This window comes from Sebastes fasciatus, chromosome 16, assembly GCF_043250625.1.
Source record: "Sebastes fasciatus isolate fSebFas1 chromosome 16, fSebFas1.pri, whole genome shotgun sequence".
Lineage (NCBI taxonomy): Eukaryota > Metazoa > Chordata > Actinopteri > Perciformes > Sebastidae > Sebastes > Sebastes fasciatus.
In genome coordinates this window covers 31,195,787-31,216,727 of record NC_133810.1, presented here as the reverse complement: position 1 = coordinate 31,216,727, position 20,941 = coordinate 31,195,787, and the positions used below count along the sequence as shown (strand labels likewise).

The 20,941-nt window shown below is 43.5% G+C and overlaps 2 protein-coding genes and 1 long non-coding RNA gene across 10 annotated transcripts in view; 1 reads left to right on the top strand and 2 right to left on the bottom strand.

The window, feature by feature from the left end:
* Window positions 1-1,350, bottom strand: part of esama (endothelial cell adhesion molecule a) — a 210,537-nt gene extending 209,187 nt beyond the window's left edge. Inside the window, exon 1 of the mRNA XM_074612060.1 lies at window positions 1,341-1,350. The gene's annotated coding sequence lies outside the window, so the exon portion shown is untranslated. The remainder of the gene's footprint in view (window positions 1-1,340) is intronic.
* robo3 (roundabout, axon guidance receptor, homolog 3 (Drosophila)) overlaps window positions 1-20,941 on the top strand; it is a 159,090-nt gene that overhangs the window by 121,657 nt on the left and 16,492 nt on the right. For all 8 annotated transcript variants that reach the window (XM_074612058.1, XM_074612050.1, XM_074612052.1 and 5 more), the window contains 4 exons: window positions 7,598-7,722; window positions 10,281-10,452; window positions 13,022-13,227; window positions 20,802-20,883. In XM_074612058.1, the coding sequence (XP_074468159.1) occupies window positions 7,598-7,722; window positions 10,281-10,452; window positions 13,022-13,227; window positions 20,802-20,883 (585 nt within the window). The remainder of the gene's footprint in view (window positions 1-7,597; window positions 7,723-10,280; window positions 10,453-13,021; window positions 13,228-20,801; window positions 20,884-20,941) is intronic.
* Window positions 18,199-18,892, bottom strand: LOC141753419 (uncharacterized). The gene is made up of 2 exons (XR_012590450.1): window positions 18,573-18,892; window positions 18,199-18,244 (listed from the first exon to the last, which is right to left on the bottom strand). It is a non-coding gene; the product is annotated as an uncharacterized LOC141753419 (long non-coding RNA).

The window sequence follows — 20,941 nt, the reverse complement described above, 5'->3', positions numbered from 1 at the left end:
AACGTATAAATGTAGCGGGTCGGCACACATGCACATTCGCATATGTGCACTCGCGTGTGGCCGGAACCTCGTCTCCGCTGCCTGCTCTCCTTCACTCAGACAGCGCGCGCGTCCTCGCTGTCTCGCTCCACCTCTAGACGTGAACGCGCGTTCACTCCACACTGCAGAAGAGTTAGTTTAGCTCTGAGAATATCTGGTGAATGCACAGTGGACGTTTGTGCAGAAATAAATGCTGCAGACCAACAGAGGTTTCCCGTGTCTTGTGAAGTGACGGAGCTCCTCAACGAGTTACATTATCGTCTCGTTACCGACCGGGTGCCGGTGTCTTCGGCTGCCGGCTGCGGTCGGGAGGCGATAACGTAACTCGTTGAGGAGCCCCGCTGCTGAAGCCTGCGCTGAGCAGGAAAAGCCAACACTAGGATCAGCATTGATTCATGGAGAGACCTTGGTCTGGTCAGCTAACATTACTGCCAAGCAGCTGAAATATAGAGTGATATTGTGCTTTTAGCTGACGTCTGTGGCCTCACTGTTTTGAGCGATGCTCGTTCATGTCTATGTAGAGCGAGCACAAGCGCGACACTGACTTTTGTTGATTTCAAGGCCACAGGTGTCGCTGTTAAGCAGCATTTCTGAATCTTACAATTAGTCCCTTTAAAGTTACTTTGAGTAACTTACGAAACAGTGTCAGTTTACTATTGATATATGATTAGAGGGCCAAAAGGAGAACGTAAACATTTTTCCTTTTCATCTGTCACGCCCTCATCAGGCTGGATGCATGTTAGATGGTGTTTTAGTCACATCTCCCCTTACCCAGCCGTGATTCCTACCTTGACATTGGTCAGAATAAAGAACTGGCTTGTTCGATCATTCCAACTACAAGACCTCGAACTAACATTTCAAGCATGCATGATAAAGATCGGGACATCCTGACTGCCCATTTGCTTTCAAGCTTATCCTCGTTGCTTCCTGGAGACACTGAGCAAGAAGCCAAACTAAACAGAAACCGAGGCTATAATTTGCTCCGTATTCCACTGGGATTGCTTACTAAATTACAAGTACAGAACACAACTTGATGTGTATTCTGACAACTTGAGTGTGTCTCAAGCCTGACAGTGTGTTAGTGTGCAGCCAGCCTTGGGGGGAATGAAGAAGCAAGGATGGGGAAGGAAAACAAGTGCAAGTTGTACCACACATTTTGCTAACTAATGCTTTAGATATTGTCTGTACAGACAGAATGAAGGTTGACTTCCTTGACTTGCCTGTGGGTGCTTAGACATTATAAAAGCAAATAATTACAGTGCTGCTTCTATAACTTATACTCAGTCTACTTAAAGCTGTACCAGCCCTCCAATTCACAGATTGATGTTGGATAAATAGTCCCACTCCTATATATCAATTATGGTCCAACTCTAATACATTATACTTGGAAACAACGTCAGGAAAAAGAGTGTGTGTGTGTGTCTGAGAAAAAGAGTGTGTTATATGTAAGGATGAAGGTGAGGACTCATGCAGCAGCATCATCATCATCATCATCATCATCGGCGGCGGCGGCAGCAGCGTGAGAGTGTGTTTACTCAAGCATACGTGTGTGAAACAGGCTGTCTGCATCAGCGTGGGACTGTGACAGCTGCCTGTCACATCGAGGCCCCTGAGGAGCTCCTGCTGGGAGTGTGTACATGTGTGTGTGTGTATTTGTGTTCCCCCCTCGTGTGTGATAGCTTCAGTATGTTGGAGCAAATCACACGTCAAGTGTGCGTTTAGGGGTGTGGGGGAGGTAAGATGCTTTGGTTGTAAGCACTTTGTCTGCGGGATTGAGCAACACACCGTGTTCGTACAGCAGCAGTGGAACAAATCACACTCTGATCTGTCTTAGTGGGAGCGCAGTATGTGGTGCGCAGCTGAGCCGGTTGAAACATTTGTCTGCTGTATTTGGGTTTATGACTGTTTTCCAATCAGTAATCCTACACCAGACAAGAACGCCAATATCGGACGACTCTGCAAAACCCTCGATTACCTTCAGTGCTGTTTTGTCAACTGTAGTGTGGTTTAGGTTTGGGAAGATCATGCTTATGCCAAATAAGGTATGGTTAAAGGAATAGTTCAACCAAAAACATTATAATTTGTATATAGTACTCACCTCCCTAGGCGCTCTGTGGTCCCAGATAAAGTTTCCGAGTGCCCGAAAAATGAAATCATGTCACTGCAAACAGACTGACGGAGGCCGAACGCAAAACGGCAAAACTATTTCTTTTAAGGTTAGGCAACTAAAACACTTCAGGGCACCTGTCCCCTGCATTAAAGTCAAACTCGCTACAGGCCCATCCACCACCCCGACTCCACACCCTTACCTGCCTAACGGCATGTCCACACCGCCGGCGTGAGCAGCGCGGCTTGGCTGCGTGTCAGCTCTCTTCCAGAGATTCGAGGTCTCGCCTATTTTCACCGCAAGCCGTGTGCGGTTCACAGCAACAACAGACAGTGAAAATGATCTTTTGACAGTATATTGACATCATACCAGCAACATTACTAAAGTTTAAATGTCTAGACATCTGTAGAATATATCACAGCAAAATAAAAAAGCAAAGATTTATTTTTAAATCAACACTTCCTGCTTTCATTTCAAAATAAAAGCACTCATGCATTTTTCCTGTGGACAGAATTCCTTTATTTGTTAACACAAGGCTTTTATTCTGAAATATTTTCAGGACAGTGTTATAGAACATGCAGTGACTTGCACGGCTCCATGAATGAAGTGCATGGTTTTAATTGTAGATTATTATTTACAAATTACAACACGGTTCTAAACCTTTTTCTGTCTAAAATAAATATAAATGACATTTATAATGAAATGAAATGTCCATCACGAAAGGCAAACTCTATGTAGAAAGAAAGGGCTGACAACAGTAGCAGAAACGCTGCCGGTGTGGACGACCCACACGAGGGACACCCAGCGGTTCAGCAGGTTAGCTGCCACGCTCTGCCACAACAGTGCCTCGCTACATAATATGCTTACAATACTTCCTGCATTAGCAGTGAACAATAGCATTGGGCATAACTGGTGAGGTGCAGAATTGTCAAATATGGATATATGGATCACACTACATGATATAGTCCCTAAATGGCTCGACGCATTTGGTGTGTGTCGTCCAAATTGAAAATGGTGTCATAGTGGACAAACCATTTCTGGGTCTCGGACAACTCTAGACTAGCATTTGTTGCTTTCTGTTGCCTAACTTGACCTAATGTCTCCAACCTGCTACATAGATGTTGTTGATATACTTCATCCTGATCACTGTTGGAAGTTGTAGCAGGACCGTGATTTCTTAATCTGCCATAGATCCCATCACAAAAAGTACTTGTAACCCTCACCACCTATTCTAATCTGACTCTTAAAGGCTGAACTTTAAACAGTCCTTGTTTATTCCTGCTTCCTCTTGGCATGTTAGCCTTGGTATGTGTTCTCAGCTCTGACAATATCCAGCATATAAAAGAAGTCTCCAGGCTCCTTTAAATTCCTATCTCAAGTGTTTCATTCTTTATTTAGACGTTCTCCCAATTTACCTCGCTGACACTGCCTCCCGCAGTTATCGTTTTATGTGCCATCATTTTTGCAGAGCCGGTTTAATATTTCATAAAATTGGAAAATTAAGGTGCCATAGTGTTTGATAAGCAGAGACTGTATTTCTGTCTTTTTTAAGGGTACGTTAAACAACAAAAGCTGTCGTACCTAAAAGCTAGCAGCCCAGAATACTAAATTACAGTACAGGCAACGTGCTGTACAAATAGCATCCATGACATGAAGGCATTGTTTTTCCTGATTTCTGTCATGTATATTTCAGCTGCTCTGTTCCGATCCATCTCCCTGTTTCCAGCCCATGTAGGGATGCTAATGTTTCTCCCTGCCCTAAATCTAAAGCTCAGTGTCGCGCCTAGTGCACCCATTATTGCTAATTATTTATTGCAGCCTCAGGCAGTATGCCGGCTTGCCTCCTCAAATCAAACATTGTTATTCTCCAGACAGGGCTGTGTAGCGCACCAAATAACAGCGTTTTAATAGTCTGAATATTCTAAGCTGTCACTGTATGTGGGTCAAAGTTACGGCGTTGTGTCAGACGTGAAGGGGAATATTCAGGTGTTGACAAGTTTTTGTCAAATGGCCTGCTTAGCATGGCACAGTGTCTTTTCTCCTGTGTGTTCATCACACATCTATATGTGCACGAGCCTGGAGTTGCATTACATAAGACGCCGGTATTACACTGCATTTCTTTAATATTTCAGGCCTTGCATCAGTCTTGACAGGAAGCCCGTCCTTGAGCTCGGAAGTGAAAGCAGGGGTTCGGTGCCACTGGTCCATGTTGCGCTCCGTGGTTTACATCCAAAACCCTGGGGAGCATGTTTGGCCTTTGACCTTTAGGGTTACTGGAGGGGGCTGCATCTTTGATCCCAGAACATGACCCTGCCCACCTCGGCCAAGTCCTCCTTACAATGTGATTTATCCTGAGGCCGACACTTGGATCCCCTCCTGCTGTGTGAAGGGGCCCCGTGGTGGAAGCAGTGTTTAGGATAGCAAAAGGGCAGGGCTACTCCCAAGACGGGGGAATAAAGATGTGTATGCAGGGCATGAAATGAAGCTTTTACACTCATCTGAGGTGAGCGATTACAGGAAGAGGGATGCTAGATATCGGGTAGTCAGGGATTCTCATTCCAGGCCCTGCACCAACATTTCATGTCGGAGAAAATGTCAACACTTTACACTCATCTGCTTTAAGTGCTGGCACGTTTCTCAGACTTGACCCTCCACTTTTTCTCCGTTTATCTTGGCTTCTGTGCTGCTTTAAGAATTCAATCCATCTCTGAGCCTCTAAACACAGTGTAAGAGAAATTGGCCTCCTCTGAGGGAAGCAAGCATTTCTTAAAATGCAATTGCTTTAGGTTTATGAATTGAAGCAAAGTTATGTTGTGCTTGAACACAACACAACAAAATCTTTTTTTTTCAAATACAGTATATTGTAAGGAGGGCACACAACAACGTTGCGTACCGTTTGCAAGAAACCCCAAAGCCACTCACATAAGACAACTGTGGATGGAAACATTGGCTGGTGTTTCTGTTTCTGTCCCTTGTCTTTCTCTTCTTTAGGAAGGTTCTCCACCTCTGTCTCTCTCTCTCTTTCTCTCGGTTTCTCTCTGTGCTAATTGAGACGGAGAATGAAAGAGAAGCATGAGATCAGGTGGGAAGATGAGAAATCAATTAGGACTGGTGGAGGGCATCATTATGCATTCACACCCCCCCCATCCCCCTCTCTGTGGAGGAAGGCCTGTCACTTGCTACAGAATCAATAGAAATCAAAGAGGGGTGTGTGCGTGTGTGTGTGCGTGTGTGTGTGTGTGCTTGTGTGTGTGTGTGTGTGTGTGTGTGTGTGTGTGCGTGCGTATGTGTGTGCGTGCTTGTGTGTGTGTGTGTGTTCAAAGACATCTGAGCCTGGTGTCTTGCATCATAAAGGTGACCCACCAACCTGAATTTAGACATGTAGTTTAACCAATAAGCATCCCTCCCTCTCTCTCTCTCTCTCTCTCTCTCTCTCTCTCTTTATCTCGCTATCTCACTCTTTCTTTCTTTTTTTTAAACTAGACAGGAGGGAAACAACATTGTTTTTAACTTTATTAAACGTTACAACAGATGTTTACTCCACATTTGAATATTGCTGCTAGCCGCGCCCAGTACTAGCAGAGATGCTCTATAACAGAGATGACGCCTCTCAAGCTCTGCCGGTAGTTTGAAATGGTATACGCCTCCTGTTTCCTAAGTGGGCGGGGTCATGGCGTGTTCACCTGTCTCCTGTCTGAACTGTCTCTGGTACTACCCAGCTTCATAAGTTGAAGCAGCTGCTGGGTTTGTGTTTGGCCAATTGGTGACGTCCAGCCTTGCAAAGCCCGCCCCCATAGTTCCTGAACCACTGGGATGTTCTCATTTAGCCCCCAGGAACTTTCTCCCAGAACTAAGAACCTTCAGAGGAACTCATTGAGTTTTGACCACAGGGACCAAGGTCTACGTTAAGTTCTGGGGAGAACCTGAACCCCGGGTGCTTTACAGCAGCCCGCTGCGTCCTAAGGTTAAATTTAGAGGTCAAATCTCATGCTCGTATAATCTGGTCTAATAAAGTTAAAGTTTTAAGTTTAGGACGAGAGGAGAGCATTTCTCTTTGTCTGATAACATTAAAAGTCAAGTTAGGCTTTGCTGTCGGCTTCACTTTAGAAAAGACAGAGAGGAGAAGAGAGAGCGTGATCACGTGACCGGGAACTATCCTAGAGGAACTAAATGTATTCCCTGGTTCCTCCTGGTCCAAATGCAGTACATGTTCCTGAGTCTCTACCAACTTAAAGCTGCCTTCACCAGGTGTGGCACAGAGCCCTGCAAAGGCAAAGCACAGCGCAGGTATAATATGTCATCGAAGGAATGCGACTCGCTGTTTCTAGGCAACAACAACAGTTGCAGCTGTTATCTCATCGGTTGAGATTTATTTGAAAGGTCAGCGGCAACCGAGCACAAAATATGGTGTGTTATTTGCTATTTTGAAACAAAATCATCTGTTTAATCAGGAATAATTGGTTGGTAACCTTGATTGAATACGAGGACATAATGGATATTTGAACATAGTTAACTGAGGGTTAAAAGCCACTAGCAGCTGATAATAGAATAACAGCTGACTTACATTCTCCTCAATGAACTATAACACCTTTATATCTATACTTTCTTTTTAAGTTTGTCCCACATGTGGCCTTTAGTGTAAGTGTGTGTGTGTGTGTGTGTGTGTGTGTGTGTGTGTGTGTGAGAGAGAGAGATAAAGAGACAAGGCGAGCTTGAGTGAAAGAGTTATGAGCTGCTGGTTATGATCACTGATGGCCTGTCACAGATTCATGCACTCAATGTCACTGCTGGCACTTTCTCACTGTATTTAAGAGCTGGCCACCTTGACGACATCTAAACGAATAAACAGACAACGACAAAAAACATTCAAGAGTGGACGTGGACACATGTAGGTAAACAGACAGATATTAACGTTGAGAGAAAACAAAGAGCTCACAGACAGAACAGAGACGTATAAATAAACGGGTAAGATGGGGTATAGGTAAGGTAAAGGACGGGGTGGGATTGTAATATGAAGATGATATAATTAAGAGGCAGGATAAGATATGAGACATCTTTATTGAATTCTGTGATTTGATTATTGTGTTTGGAGACGTGCTGTAGTGACGTGTGCTCTGAGAGGAGGTGCAACCAATGTTTTATAGAGAGGAGGCGTCTGGATTTCACATTGAGGAGAATATAGTTGTTGATAGATGATGCCAGAAGTAAAGATGTGTTGCTTGGTGTTATTAAGTCTGACAGATCGCCAAGAAGGCAGATGGATGGAGATGGTGGGATGTTGCATGCAAAACATTCTGAGAGTTTAGTTGTTACGTCTTTCCAGAAGCTTTGAACCGGGGGGGGAGGACCAGAGGGCGTGTATTCTCACTGTATTAAGCCCACTCAACACACACAAGGACATCATGTCTATGTTGCTCTGATGATGATTTCTCTCCGTTCTCTGTGTCGCAGTGCCCCCTCAGATCGTGGTTCGGCCGCGGGACCAGATCACAGCGCCGGGTCGCACCGTAACCTTCCTCTGTGGCACCAAAGGAAACCCTCCGCCAGCTGTGTTTTGGCAAAAAGAAGGCAGCCAGGTAAGAAAACGTCTTGTGGCTCATGTCTATTAAAGTCATCCTCTGTTTCATAGAGGATGACGCCACCACACCGCCCTCTGAGGCATCCATCCGGGGTCTCACGGTCAACGTGCTTCTGACAGCAGGTGTATTGGAGCACAGTGTTTGAGTGTGGCCTCGTGGTTAACAGCGCGCCCACCGGTCATAGAAGTTTCTGTACTATGACGTCAATAGGAGTTAAAATAGTGAAGCCATGGGGAATATACTGCATCCATCACAATAAATGAGCACCTTTTAATGAACTAGATCAGAGGTCAGCAACCTTTACTATTGAAAGGTAACACAGTTTATAGTCTAAGTATATAGTATATAAGTCTAATGCAGTGAGGGCCAAAGAGACAATGTACTACGGAGTATTAGAGCCACATTGAAGGAAAAATAATCTCAGATTTACACAATAAAGTCATAATATTATGAGAAAAAATTCGTAACTTTATGAGAAAAAAAAGTCGCAATATTACGAGAATAAAGTCATATTACGAGAATAAAGTCGTAATATTACGAGGAAAAAAGTCATTACTTACGAGGAAAAAAAGAAATAACACGTAAAATTACTACTTTATAATATTATGACTTTTTTTCTCATAATTTTACCACTTTTTTCTCATAAACCTTTGACTTATATATATATATATATCAGGTCCATCCTTCATGGAGTATGTTTTGAATGAGGGGTCCAGTGCCCGGTGTGTAGAGCGTTTGGAAATCATCGGAAGCCCGGCGTGCACTGTGCGAATAAACAGTTCAGAACAAGTTCAGATCCATCTTAAAATTGAATCCAGAGGGATGTGTTGTGTTTCCTTTTCACTGTAGTTTTGAAGCAAATAAATAATTACAAATATATGAAATACTGGGATCATGATAATACTGAAACAGAGACAGAGAGTTTCTTTGAGCTAGTTGAGAGCAGTCCAATGTGAAATCCAACAAAGACCTCACAACAGTGTTCATAAATAGAAACTGTATTGTTTTTGTTCTTCAGTCTTTAATTAAACTCCCATCCCTGACAGTACAGTATGCAACATTTCTATGACGTTATATGATAAAACAAGATGAATACACTATCATAAACACAGCAGACAACAATGTCCCGATGCTAGTTTAAGCTGGTTTCTTCACAAGCCTCTCGGGTACATGTGCTTTAAAGAAAGTCTCTTCTTCTCTTTTGTCATGTTCTTGACTCTCATCCTTTGCTTTTATCACTTTGTGCTGTAGTTTAGCGCCAGGGTGACTCACATTCATACACACCTCATTTTCCCATCATCCACGCAGGGTATTACTCACCAAAGCGTGAGTGTGTGCTCGGGCCTGTGCGTGTGTGTGTGTGGGTTTGTGCATGCATAAGTATGAGTGTGAGAAAGGCGAGCGTGTGATAAGCATAGCAGCCTGTTGGAATGCACTGAAAGGCCTGATGGGAGTGCGTGGGTGCCCGGAGCATGGCTCCCAGGTACAGATTAGAGGGGGGAAGAGCGAGATCGGAGGAGGCCTGGAGAATGTGTGTGGGAGACGGAGAACAAGAGTGGAGGAGAGCGATAAAGAGGAGAAAGCATGGAGGAGGAGAGGAAGTGTGTGGGTAGCATGTTGGGAAATGTTAGCTGCCTTTTAGTGAAACACCCTGCAAATATATTATTATTATTATTTCAGATGAAAAAGGAGAAGGAGAGGGGATCAAGGGGAAAAGTTGGTTTCTGTGTAAAGCAGCTGAGGTCCTGCATGATATAGATGCAATGAAAGGAATTAGTTTTCTTGATTTGTTAATGCTGAGTGCACAACGACAGTAATGAGTTTCAGTGTTTTCTAGTATACAGCAGCTCTTTTGCAACGAGCCAGCCGTCGTCTTTATGATGAACCGTTCATCCTCCGTGCTGCTGCTGTTCCTCCATCCATCCCTCAACATCATGTCTCTTTTTCATGCACTAGACTTGTCCAAGATGTGGCGGCCTCGGTGTTGCTCTCTCTAGTTCTTTTGTCCCGTCTATTCCTCGCCTTCATTTGTCCAGCTTTGTTGTTCTATGTCCTTTATCACAATGTGATAAAGTTTCAAGGTATCTCTCCATGGTCAATCGCTGCTGTCAGACTGCATTCAGATAACTGCCACAGTAACAACTGTCCTCCTCGTCTTCACCTCTTTATTTCCAAGTGACCTAACTTATCTATTTTGTCTAAATGAAAAGCTCTTATCCATGAACATTCAAGAGAGACACATTTATGGATTAATATTATGAACGTTATGTAAAATGAAATTAAAATTCTTAATAAAGCCGAAGGTGAAACAGCTCACGTCTGGCATTGACATTTGTGTGGGAGCTCGAGGGTTTCAAGAATTTCATTTTCAATATTAGCTAACTGAATAAACTCACTAAAATGAATGCCTGTATTTTAAACTAATTACAAAAAAAAGCCCACAAGCTAAAACACATGAGTGATGAACACTTTAATGTACATCACATTCAGCTTCTTCATTCATGTAGCTGATCAGGAAGAAACTGAATAAAAAGTCTGATGTCTCTCTTCCCCAGATCTTGCTGTTCCCCATCCAGGAGCCGTCACAGGCGGGTCGTTTCTCCGTGTCGCTGAGCGGCGAGCTCACCGTCGCCGACGTCCAAGTCGAAGACTCCGGTTATTACATCTGCCAGGCCATCAGTGTGGCCGGCAGCATCCTGACTAAAGCCCTGCTGGAGGTGGAAAGTGGTGAGTGTAAACACACAACCGGCTGTGGACTCATTAAAGGACTCAGGTCACATTAAAGATTCAGTGATTGTTAGCTACAAGTAAAAACTTGGCCGCTTGTTTGCGGTCCATACCTGGCGTCCTTGTTACTTGGCTTTTTTGGCTTCCACTGTTCAAACTCATACACCTGTTATATATATATTTGCTCAAGATCTGAATTCAGTTTGGTCCAAATATTTAACTTTCTTTAACCAGGAGAGGTGCCTCACTGAGATTAAGAATCACTTTGTCTTTCTGTTCATCCAATGCACCGACAGTACCCTCCTATTTAAACTGAAGTATATTGTCTGGCCTCTGTTTGGCAGATTATTGTCATTGGTTGTCAGAAGACAGCACTGAGCTACATGACGCATCGTTAGGGAAATTTTTTGGGCATTTGTGTGAGAGATATTACTGTTAAAGGAGCAGCCTGTAGGATCTGGCGGCATCTAGTGGTGAGGTTGTAGATTGCAGCCGACTGAAACTTCTCCCGTTTGCCGAGCGTGTTGGAAAACTACAGCCAGTGTTTGGTTTTTCCGTTCTGGGCTTCTGTAGAAACGTGTCGGACCCTATGTAGATATAAACGACTCATTCTGAGCTATCAAAAACACAACTCTTAGTTTCAGGTGATTATATTAATATTATATTCCATTTCTGCCAATAGATCCCCCTGAATGCTGCACACTGGTCCTTTAAGCCTTGAATCAATAGAAGAATATAATTAGCATTTGCCGCTGCAATGTGTGTATCCTCCGCTGGCAGCTAATTTGACTCACTAGTTTAATAATGAATGCTTATTAAACATTAATAAGGAACACGTGTGAACCTCTCTTCTGTGTAAGTGTAATGAAGTCAATCGAGAAAAAAAAGAGAGACAATAAGTCATGAAAGTACACGTGCACATGTGCACGTTTGAAGGTGAAAAACCTCATTCCTAATCTAAACACCAACAACAAGTCTTTGCTAGTCTTTAAAGTTAACATTTCAGCTTCACATCTGATTAATCATTTCTCACAATCACAGTGATATAACACCCCCCCCCCCCCCCCACACACACACACACACACACACATGTGCAGCGATATAAATTCAAAAAGCCGTCCTACAAATCTGTCTCAAATTAAAATATTCTTCCCCAAATGAGCAAACAGCAGGAGTCCTTATCCGATGTAATCAAAAGGGACAACTGGTGATATTTCTATGCAAATAACCCCGCTGCAGCATATGCTGCCCTCCCTGCACACACCCCCCCCCCCTATTCAGGGAGTAAACAGGGATTTTGTTCAGCTCTATCTACACTAACTCCTGTATTGACTGTGAGCTTCAGTGAGCTTCAGTTTGCTGATGATATCAGAGCTTTCTGCAGCACAGAAGCTCCACATCTGAAGGTAAATGTCAGTCTTCGACTCCTCTCCACAGCCAGTTCTGTACGTATGTGCAGGAATTTACTGGACTTGTCCAAACTAAGCATGACTCTGTTGTGTTTACATTGAAGATTATACTTCTGGGCATAAAGACGTGGAGCGCAGCCTTATATGTCCATGAGGAGTTCCTTGGTGATGCCTGTGAAGGCTGTGGGCACACAAGGGGCCAGGCTTACTCTTCAGGACATGAACTCCTGAGTTTACGAGCAGTAGCTGTAGCTGCACATCAAAACAGGGATGATTATAAATGTCCATTCCACTTCTTATTCCACGGATGTGAAGCCCGGCGGTGCAGCTGATGAAAACAAACATTTATGCATTTATTTTTTACATTTCCTTGAGCTAACAAAATGTCTCACAGCTAACTTTTTACACAGCGATGGATCTGTCAGCATCCATTCGTCTGGTACATCATCATCATTCCTCTTCATCCCCTATGGGACATAAGGCTTCAATGAGCTCTCTCCATTGTATTCGGTCCTTGGCAGCATGTTGGGCCTCTCCCCATGACAGGTTCATCTTGTCCAGCTCCTGTGTCACAGTTCTGCGCCAGGTGGATTTGGGCCTCCCGGTCTGGTACATAGACTGTATATAAGAACTGGATGTAATCCCTGGGATGTGACGTCATCCGTTGGTTTGTGGGCTACGGTTCTGAAGCCTCGAGTTCAGCATTTGGCCGTTGTTATTTGCAACCAGAAGAGACATGAGAGGGTGGAGCTAAGTACAACTGAACGCTGAGTAAGATTGGGTTAAAGTTCTAAGACGAAAACACGGACAACGCCGTGGTAGCGACCTGTCAATCACAAGGTAGCCCCGCCCTAAAGCATCCCCTGCTTTATTGTCTATCTGACTCTAAATGGCACCATAATTTACTAAATGAACATCATGCTGTATTGAAGAAGACTTGAAACTAGTGATTGAGACCATAAACTCATGTTTACAATGTTTACTGAGGTAATAAATCAAGAGAGAAGTAGACGTCTATACAATAAGAGGAGTCGCCCCCTGCTGGCTGGTAGAGAGAATGCAGGTTTAAGGCACTTCAGAATTGCCTTCACTTCTCAGACCCAGAGGTTGCCGCCTGGTTGTATCTCAAACCATCTCCCTTCGTCTCTCTGTCCCTTCAGCACCTTCGGACCGCCTCCCGCCCCTCATCCGCCAGGGACCAGCCAATCACACTTTAGCTCCCGGTTCCACCGCTCAGCTGCACTGCCACATCCTGGGCAACCCCATCCCCAGCATCCAGTGGGAGAAAGACGGCCAGAGGATCCTGGGAAACGACGGTCGAATCAGCTTGATGGAAAACGGCACCTTCCAAATCACCAACCTCCAGGTATCTGAATAAAAGACTTCCACTTAAACAACTAAGACGCAGTTCATCCGTTAATGTAATCCTCCACTAATGAAGCAGGAACAAACTTTTTAATTGTTATTTTGCCTTTTAAATTCAGCGTTTCTGTGATGACCTTAAACTTATTTTTAATTCCTTCTATATTTATTGCTGTACTTCTCATTCCATCACACCACCATTTCCAGTGAACTCATTAAAATGTATCCTCGACCTTCATGTATTACTGTTTGCACATCAAATATGATGCCGTTCACGTAAGATAAACATATTCAACGTGATAAAAGACCAGTTTTAATTATAGGGAAAGTACGAAGCACTTAAACAGTTTTACCGTTGACTCAAATGATGAGTTTTTTATGAGAGGAGGAGAGGTGGGGAATGTAGCAAAAACCTCATCTGTGAGGCGTGATCGCCATGATAATGAGCGCGTGAGGCCATTAGCAGTCGTTAGCATCGTCTTACTCCGTGCTAATGAAATCCATTCTGCCCAGAATTCCCTCCTGGGTATGAAGCAGCACCTGAGGTCACCGCAGCCTCTGCGAAACTCGAGGAGGCTCACACATTAATTGATTGTGGGTTCTCAATGATTAACGATCGCTGAGACTTGTAATTAAATCCTCAATACATCACTGCGAGTGAGGACTGGATGAATGAGAGAGAGAGAGAGAGCGAGATGGAGGAGCGAGTGAGAGGAGAGGGGAGACGGAGACGTCGGGAGTCAGAAGCCTCAAGTACATTTCATGTTGCATTCATGTCATGTAGGAATAAAAGGCACTGACTTGACAGCTAAGAGCACCGACTTGGAAGCGCTCGTGCTTTTCAAGTTGTCAAACTCTGTGTTGAAGTTCTCTGTAGACTGTGGCTGCGTTTGATCAGACTCTATCTACACAGTGAACAGACATGCCCTCGGTGACGGAGGGGTATTTGATTTTATTGTTTTACAGCAGACACAACAACACCTGGTATTTATGGCTTCGGGTTTCAGAGATAAGATCACAAACTTACTTGTAGAAATCATGTTTGTTTCATTTGAGATGCACTTTAGTTTCATTGATATCAGGAGTTGGACACTAGAGTCCATCAGTAAAACAAAGAATCCCACAGTTGTTTCTCTCCATTTACCCGCAACTGTAATGATGGTAGAAAACAGGACTAAATATCTACACAGTCAGGCACAGAGATGCTCTGAGACAGCGGCGCCGACATGAGTTTAGAAGTGGGGGAACCAGCTTTGGATGACTTAGACTAATACACTGTTAAATGCATCAATCTGGAGCACTTTGAGAGCAAAATGAAGAGGCTAGATCTACGAAGAACTTGGTTGCTGTTGGCAAAAAAGTCACACAGCATAAGCATGGAAAACGAGACGGGCGTGCCGACATCGTTGCAGACCCCCTCGCACTTGAGGACAGTCCGCCCCGGTTGACAGTCGTGCCGTGAATCCCGTCTCTCTCCACAGGGAGAGAGGGCGCACTGCGCAGTGAAAACTCAGCGGCGAGGTCCGGAACGAGGGGCGCTGCAAAACTCACAGTCTGTAGCGGGCTGGATGTCTGATCACTTTGATTTCATCTGAATTAGGCTACATGATGGTTGATTATGATTGGATAAAGATCCACAGCACACGCTGCTCTGCTGATTGCAAAATCTGTATAAATATATTATTCAGTGTTTTTGTATTGGGCATCAAACCACACGTTATGCATGTATTATTGAAGCGTGAATAAAGGCTTCAGTTCAGTAAAGTAGGAGGGCGAAATGTTCACATGCTCACAATGGAAAAGCCAACATGCCGATGTTAAGCAGGTAAAATGTTTACCATGTTCAACGTCTTAGTTTAGCGTGTTAGCATGCCAACATTTGCTAATAAGCGCTACAAACTAAGTCCAGCTGAGGCTGATGGGAACGTCATTAGTTTTAGCAGTTAGTTATCCAAAGAACACGGATAGTTCTAAGTTTATCTACGAAATAGTGGTCAAGACATTTCACTCCGAACCACACACGTCAACCTGCTGGTGGTGTTAGATGAGAAGTGACAGGATCATGAGAACACATCATCTGATATCCTTCTCTAGAGCCACGCTGCTAGCATGGCTAAAAAGATGTCTGTGTTTTTGTCTTAAGAGATCATTTTGGTTTATCACAACTAGGATCTTACTTTATTATAATATTGTACACACTGAGTGAATGTCTGAGGTCTGCCAACGTGGCGACATCACTAAAGAAAGACTAAAAACAGGAGCACTCAGACAACCAGGCAGATTTTAAACAGACTCTGTGGAAGAGAAAAACCAACATCCAACACAGCTTGGAGCCTCCATCTCCTGTAAACTACCATCATTATCAAATACAAGTAGATGTAGACACTTGTTTCTCATACGAGTTTATTGATTTGATTATCTAATGATATGATTCAGTGAATGAACTTGAAGTCAAAAGAGAGTGTGAAACACAAACAGTAATCATTGAGCTCAATCTTCCTCGTGCTTGATGGTAAAAATACTGAAATCAGCACTTGTAAAACAGGTTTAACCCTGAAATAATGGGTATAAATAAGTTGATTTCATCGGGGCCCCTGGAGGAGGACAGATGGTCTGTTTGTTCCTCGTACCCTGGCAATGAGGAGATGCCATTACCCTGGGATCTCTGCCAGACACACACTACCACGGTCCCTCACCGGTGCCAAGACGTCCTGGACAGACGGGAAGTGTGTGTGTGTGTTCGGGGAGGGGGTGGTTAAAGAGGTTTGTGGTGCCATTCTGCTAAACGGTTGATGTGGGCGTGTTGTAGGGGGGTGTGTGCGGGTATGGCAAAGTAAAAAAAGGAAAGAGAGAGGGACAGTTGGGAAGCAGAGGAACCCAAACAAAGCCTGAGGAGTCGGAGAAGGACGACGTGGACAAAAGAAAACGGATCACTGCGAGTAATCAGGTTAAAATAGGAAATCGAGTTCACATGTTGACTTTAAATCCCGGTGTGTAATAGTCGGTAATCACATTCCCCTTCTGCATCCTCCCTAAAAAAGGATCTGACATCATTGTCGACCTTCTGTGGACTATTGTGCAGGAGGCTGATGCTAACTGGGTAGTTAGCAGGAGGTGGAGCTCAGATCACTCTGTGTGACTGGCAGATGATTTCTGGGAAGTGCGGTGCAGAAATATCCCAGAGATGTAATAAATAAACAATATTCCCTCTTTAAGAGTGGAGCTGTTCTCCCTCCCTCCTGCTCTCCTCTTCTCCTCTCACCTAATCCATTTTTCAACAATCTGTTTCCGAGCAGCGCCCAGAGCTGCCGGGCTTGATTAATAGTCAGGTGTCCCGGCTGTTTACCCCGCCCCGCCCCTCTGTGCCGATTCCCCATCCACCGATCAAACGCCGCCATCTGGGGACCCGCTTTCCCCCCCCCTCAGACAGACAGACGCACCGTCAGCCGGCACCACGGGTCAACTCAAGGTCAGGGCCTATAGAAAGAGAGGCGGAGCGGCGAGGGACGCTGTATAGGACGGAGAGTCACCTGTCCCGTGTCCTGCAGGACGCTCTGACAAGCCACTTAGGCTTGAGTAATTCCTCTGTCAGCGTTACTGATGAGTCGGCCCAGACGTGTACGTGTATGTGCACGCCGCTCAGCGAGGCATTAGTCATGATAGGCTCTGCCTTGCACATCCTCTGCATAATGTATAAGGTTTTCAATGGGAGTAATATGGGCTGTGTTCGTAGAATAAGTGAATAAGGGAAGGCTGATTGTGTTTGCGGGGGATTGGGTCTGCATGTAAATTGAAGAACTACAGAGGACCGAAACCTCTCGCAGCAGAACAGATGAAAAACTAATTAAAATTCCCCTCTCACACACACCTGTACACACACACACACACACACACACACACACACACACACAGAGGGCAACAGGGGAATTATTCAGAGAGCCAGCAGTCCTCACAGGTGCAGTCAACATTAAAACACAAACAGCCCATCCCTTTGCCCTCTCAATGTACTGTAAACGAAACCTAATTTAGATCCTAGATTCTAGTTTTACGGCCACTCTGTGGGGTCTATATTGTAAACAAACATGGTTTTGTTTCTAACCAAATCACATTTCACGCGTTCTTAAGACTCTAGCGAATTGTTGAATGCATTCATACCTCGTAAAACCTTTGCAAAGCCTTTATTTGTGAATGTTTGGAAACTTGCATTGTTCACATCGTCTGTTTTACCTGTGCACTGCTGCCTTTTATGGTCCAATAAACATGCAGTGTGTAGGATTTGGTGGCATCTAGTGGTGCTATTATCAGGTGATTATACACTAAAGAAAACATACGTATTAATGTTTTATTCCATTTCTGCCAATAGATCCCCCTAAATGCTACACACTGGTCCTTTAAGGCCACCAGTAGTTGACATGCACGACTGTATTAATGTGCCCCTTTGTGTGAGAGCTGGTTAATAATACATCTTTCCATGACGTTGTGCAGCCGATTAGACTGTTATCAGGCCATTAAATAGGCGTTATCAGTCGCTATAAGCATCATAGATGTGGGTCAGTAGGGGCCTACTACACCCACTACATTGTAAAAGTGAAAGTGAAACTTAAAAGCGACACGTTGTAACATGTTATAGAACTGAATGAAACACGTCATGTTTTGAACACAAATTAAAAGGTTTAGGCAATACAACTACAACTTCTTTAGGTTTAGGCTACAAGACTACAACTTCTTTAGGTTTAGGCTACAAGACTACAACTTCTTTAGGTTTAGGCTACAAGACTACAACTTCTTTAGGTTTAGGCAATACAATTACAACTTCTTTAGGTTTAGGCTACAAAACTACAACTTCTTTAGGATTAGGCAACAAAACTACAACTCCTTTAGGTTTAGGCAACACAATTACAACTTCTTTAGGTTTAGGCAACAAAACTACAATTTATTTAGGATTAGGCAACAAAACTACAACTTCTTGAAAGTCAGACAACAAAACTACAACTTCTTTATGTTTAGGCAACAAACTACAACTTCTTCAAATTCAGGCAACAAAACTACAACTTCTTTAGGTTTAGGCAACAAAACTACAACTTCTTTAGATTTCGGCAGCAAAACTACAACTTCTTTAGGTTTAGGCAACACAACTACAACTTCTTTAGGTTTAGGCAATAAAACTACAACTTCTTTAAATTCAGGCAACAAAACTACAGCTTATTTAGGTTTAGGCAGCAAAACTACAACTTCTTTAGGTTTAGGCAACACAACTACAACTTCTTTAGGTTTAGGCAATAAAACTACAACTTCTTTAAATTCAGGCAACAAAACTACAGCTTATTTAGGTTTAGGCAGCAAAACTACAACTTCTTTAGGTTTAGGCAACACAACTACAACTTCTTTAGGTTTAGGCAACACAACTACAACTTCTTTAGGTTTAGGCAATAAAACTACAACTTCTTTAGGTTTAGGCAACACAACTACAACTTCTTTAGGTTTAGGCAATAAAACTACAACTTCTTTAAATTCAGGCAACAAAACTACAGCTTATTTAGGTTTAGGCAGCAAAACTACAACTTCTTTAGGTTTAGGCAACACAACTACAACTTCTTTAGGTTTAGGCAATAAAACTACAACTTCTTTAGGTTTAGGCAACACAACTACAACTTCTTAAGGTTTAGGCAAACAAAACACTTAGTTAAGTTTAGGGGAAAAAACATTGGGTTTTGGGTTAAAATAACTACAAAGACAACTACCAGTTTCACACAGGATGCAAACTCCGGTGTCCTGGGTGAAAACTCTGTGTTTTGTGTCCCATCCATCATCCCCGACCTCCACTCCTGGAGTTTCACACTGCCTATACTACACAATTACTACGGTGACTAGAGGTCGCTGTTGTGCTCCTGTATACCTTCTATCGGTAAACTACCATTTGAACTGATGATAAAACCTACTAGTGGATGTAGTAGGCCCCTATTTGCCCACATCTTTGGGGGCTAATAGCAACTGATAATGTCTATTTAATAGCCTGACAACAGTCTACTTGACTGTGCTGTCAGACACGTATAATAACAATGTGAGTGGCAAAAAGGAGCACTTTTATTGGACAAACATTGACGGTGCTCTTTTGGTGAAAGGATTACATTAGAGCCTGTTTAGCAGCTGCCGGCTGCAGCGTTCTCCCTTGAATACTGGACTAGTTTCAAAAAGTGTTCACCCCATTAGTCACTTGGACACAAAAACGTGGGAAGATAGGGTCCAGGTTGAAATTAGATTCAACTTTAAATTAAGGATGAATTGAAACTGAAAGTGAAAGAATGAGACAAAGCAAAGAAAGAAAGCCAAAAAGAAGGAGCTGGAGTGGTGAAGCTAAAGCAGCAGAAACCGGTTGTAACTACCTCAGTGTCCCATTCCCCCGTGTAGAGACCCCCAACATCTCCCCCTGTTGTAGGCAATTTCACAGCCCGTCTAGCTTTTGGCTTGCCTCCCCAAAAATGTGATAGCCAGCATTCACATGTGCACGCACACACACATTTATCACACACCTCTTAATTACATCTGCCCATAGCCAGTGCAGAATGCTAAGTAGCTGTTGAGTATAAAGACCGGCGCCTCCGAAATTTCTCGACCTCTAGCTGGTCATTAAAATTCTGTCCTTTGATCTCCTCCTCTACGTCTCCTCCTCTGCCGTGTAGGAATCAGACGAACAACATAAAAGCCACCAGCTTGGCTTTAGCTTTCACTTCAAATAGGTCCACAGAGAATATAGCATTTATGAGGCATAACTACAATTGACAAAATGTCCAAAGTAAAAGCAGTTCATTAAAACAGATGTTGTGTTAAGGTATGCCTAATGAGAATGCAAATATTCAAATGCAATTAACAATAATCAATGCCCAATAAAAGCAGTTGTTTTACTATGAAAGAATAATGATGAACAGATTAGAACAATTTATTGGCTGAATACTGTATTTTACTTAAAAACACCGGCTAATTAAATCAATTAAGAAAGTCTCATTTTGTCGTAGTATCATTTAGTTTAGTGTGAAACCACTCAGTGAACCACATCTCTCGTCTTGCACAATAAACGTCACCAATACTAGCTATTATATCATATGTGTGACTCATGGCACAATTCAAACAGGATAACAAAAACTCGCCGTTGACTACCGTTCATGTGTTTTCTAAAATAAGGTCCCATAGTGGTCCACCGGAAGGGGCGGGACTTCCCCTCTCTACACGCACTTAGTTTCCATCGTAGATGTTTGTTTGCTGTCATCTGTGACTTCCATGCATGCTGAGGTTTTCCATGACCTCATCATGATACAATAGATGCACTTTTTAAAACTCTATTGGCACCAACAGGAGCTCCAAGCTGCTCTACACTGATAGTAAAAAGCCAACCTTACTTGGATGTGAAACTGGTCGGCTCCGTGGGTGAACAACCGCTCTCTGCTCTCTGCCAGCTTCCCTCTGCTCAGTATTCTGAGAGATATGACATTTAGTCTCAATCACTGGTAATGGGTACATTAACATAGCGTCACGGTCTCACTCACACACCAAACTAACGATACACACTTTTACTGTTGCCAGGAAACGGACTCTGGGGTTTACACCTGCCTGGCTTCCAGCTCCAGTGGAGAGACGAGCTGGAGCGGAGTGCTCACAGTCAAAGGTAAATTATCTCTGCGTGATATAAATACATGCAAATGACAACTCTATGAAACATAAAA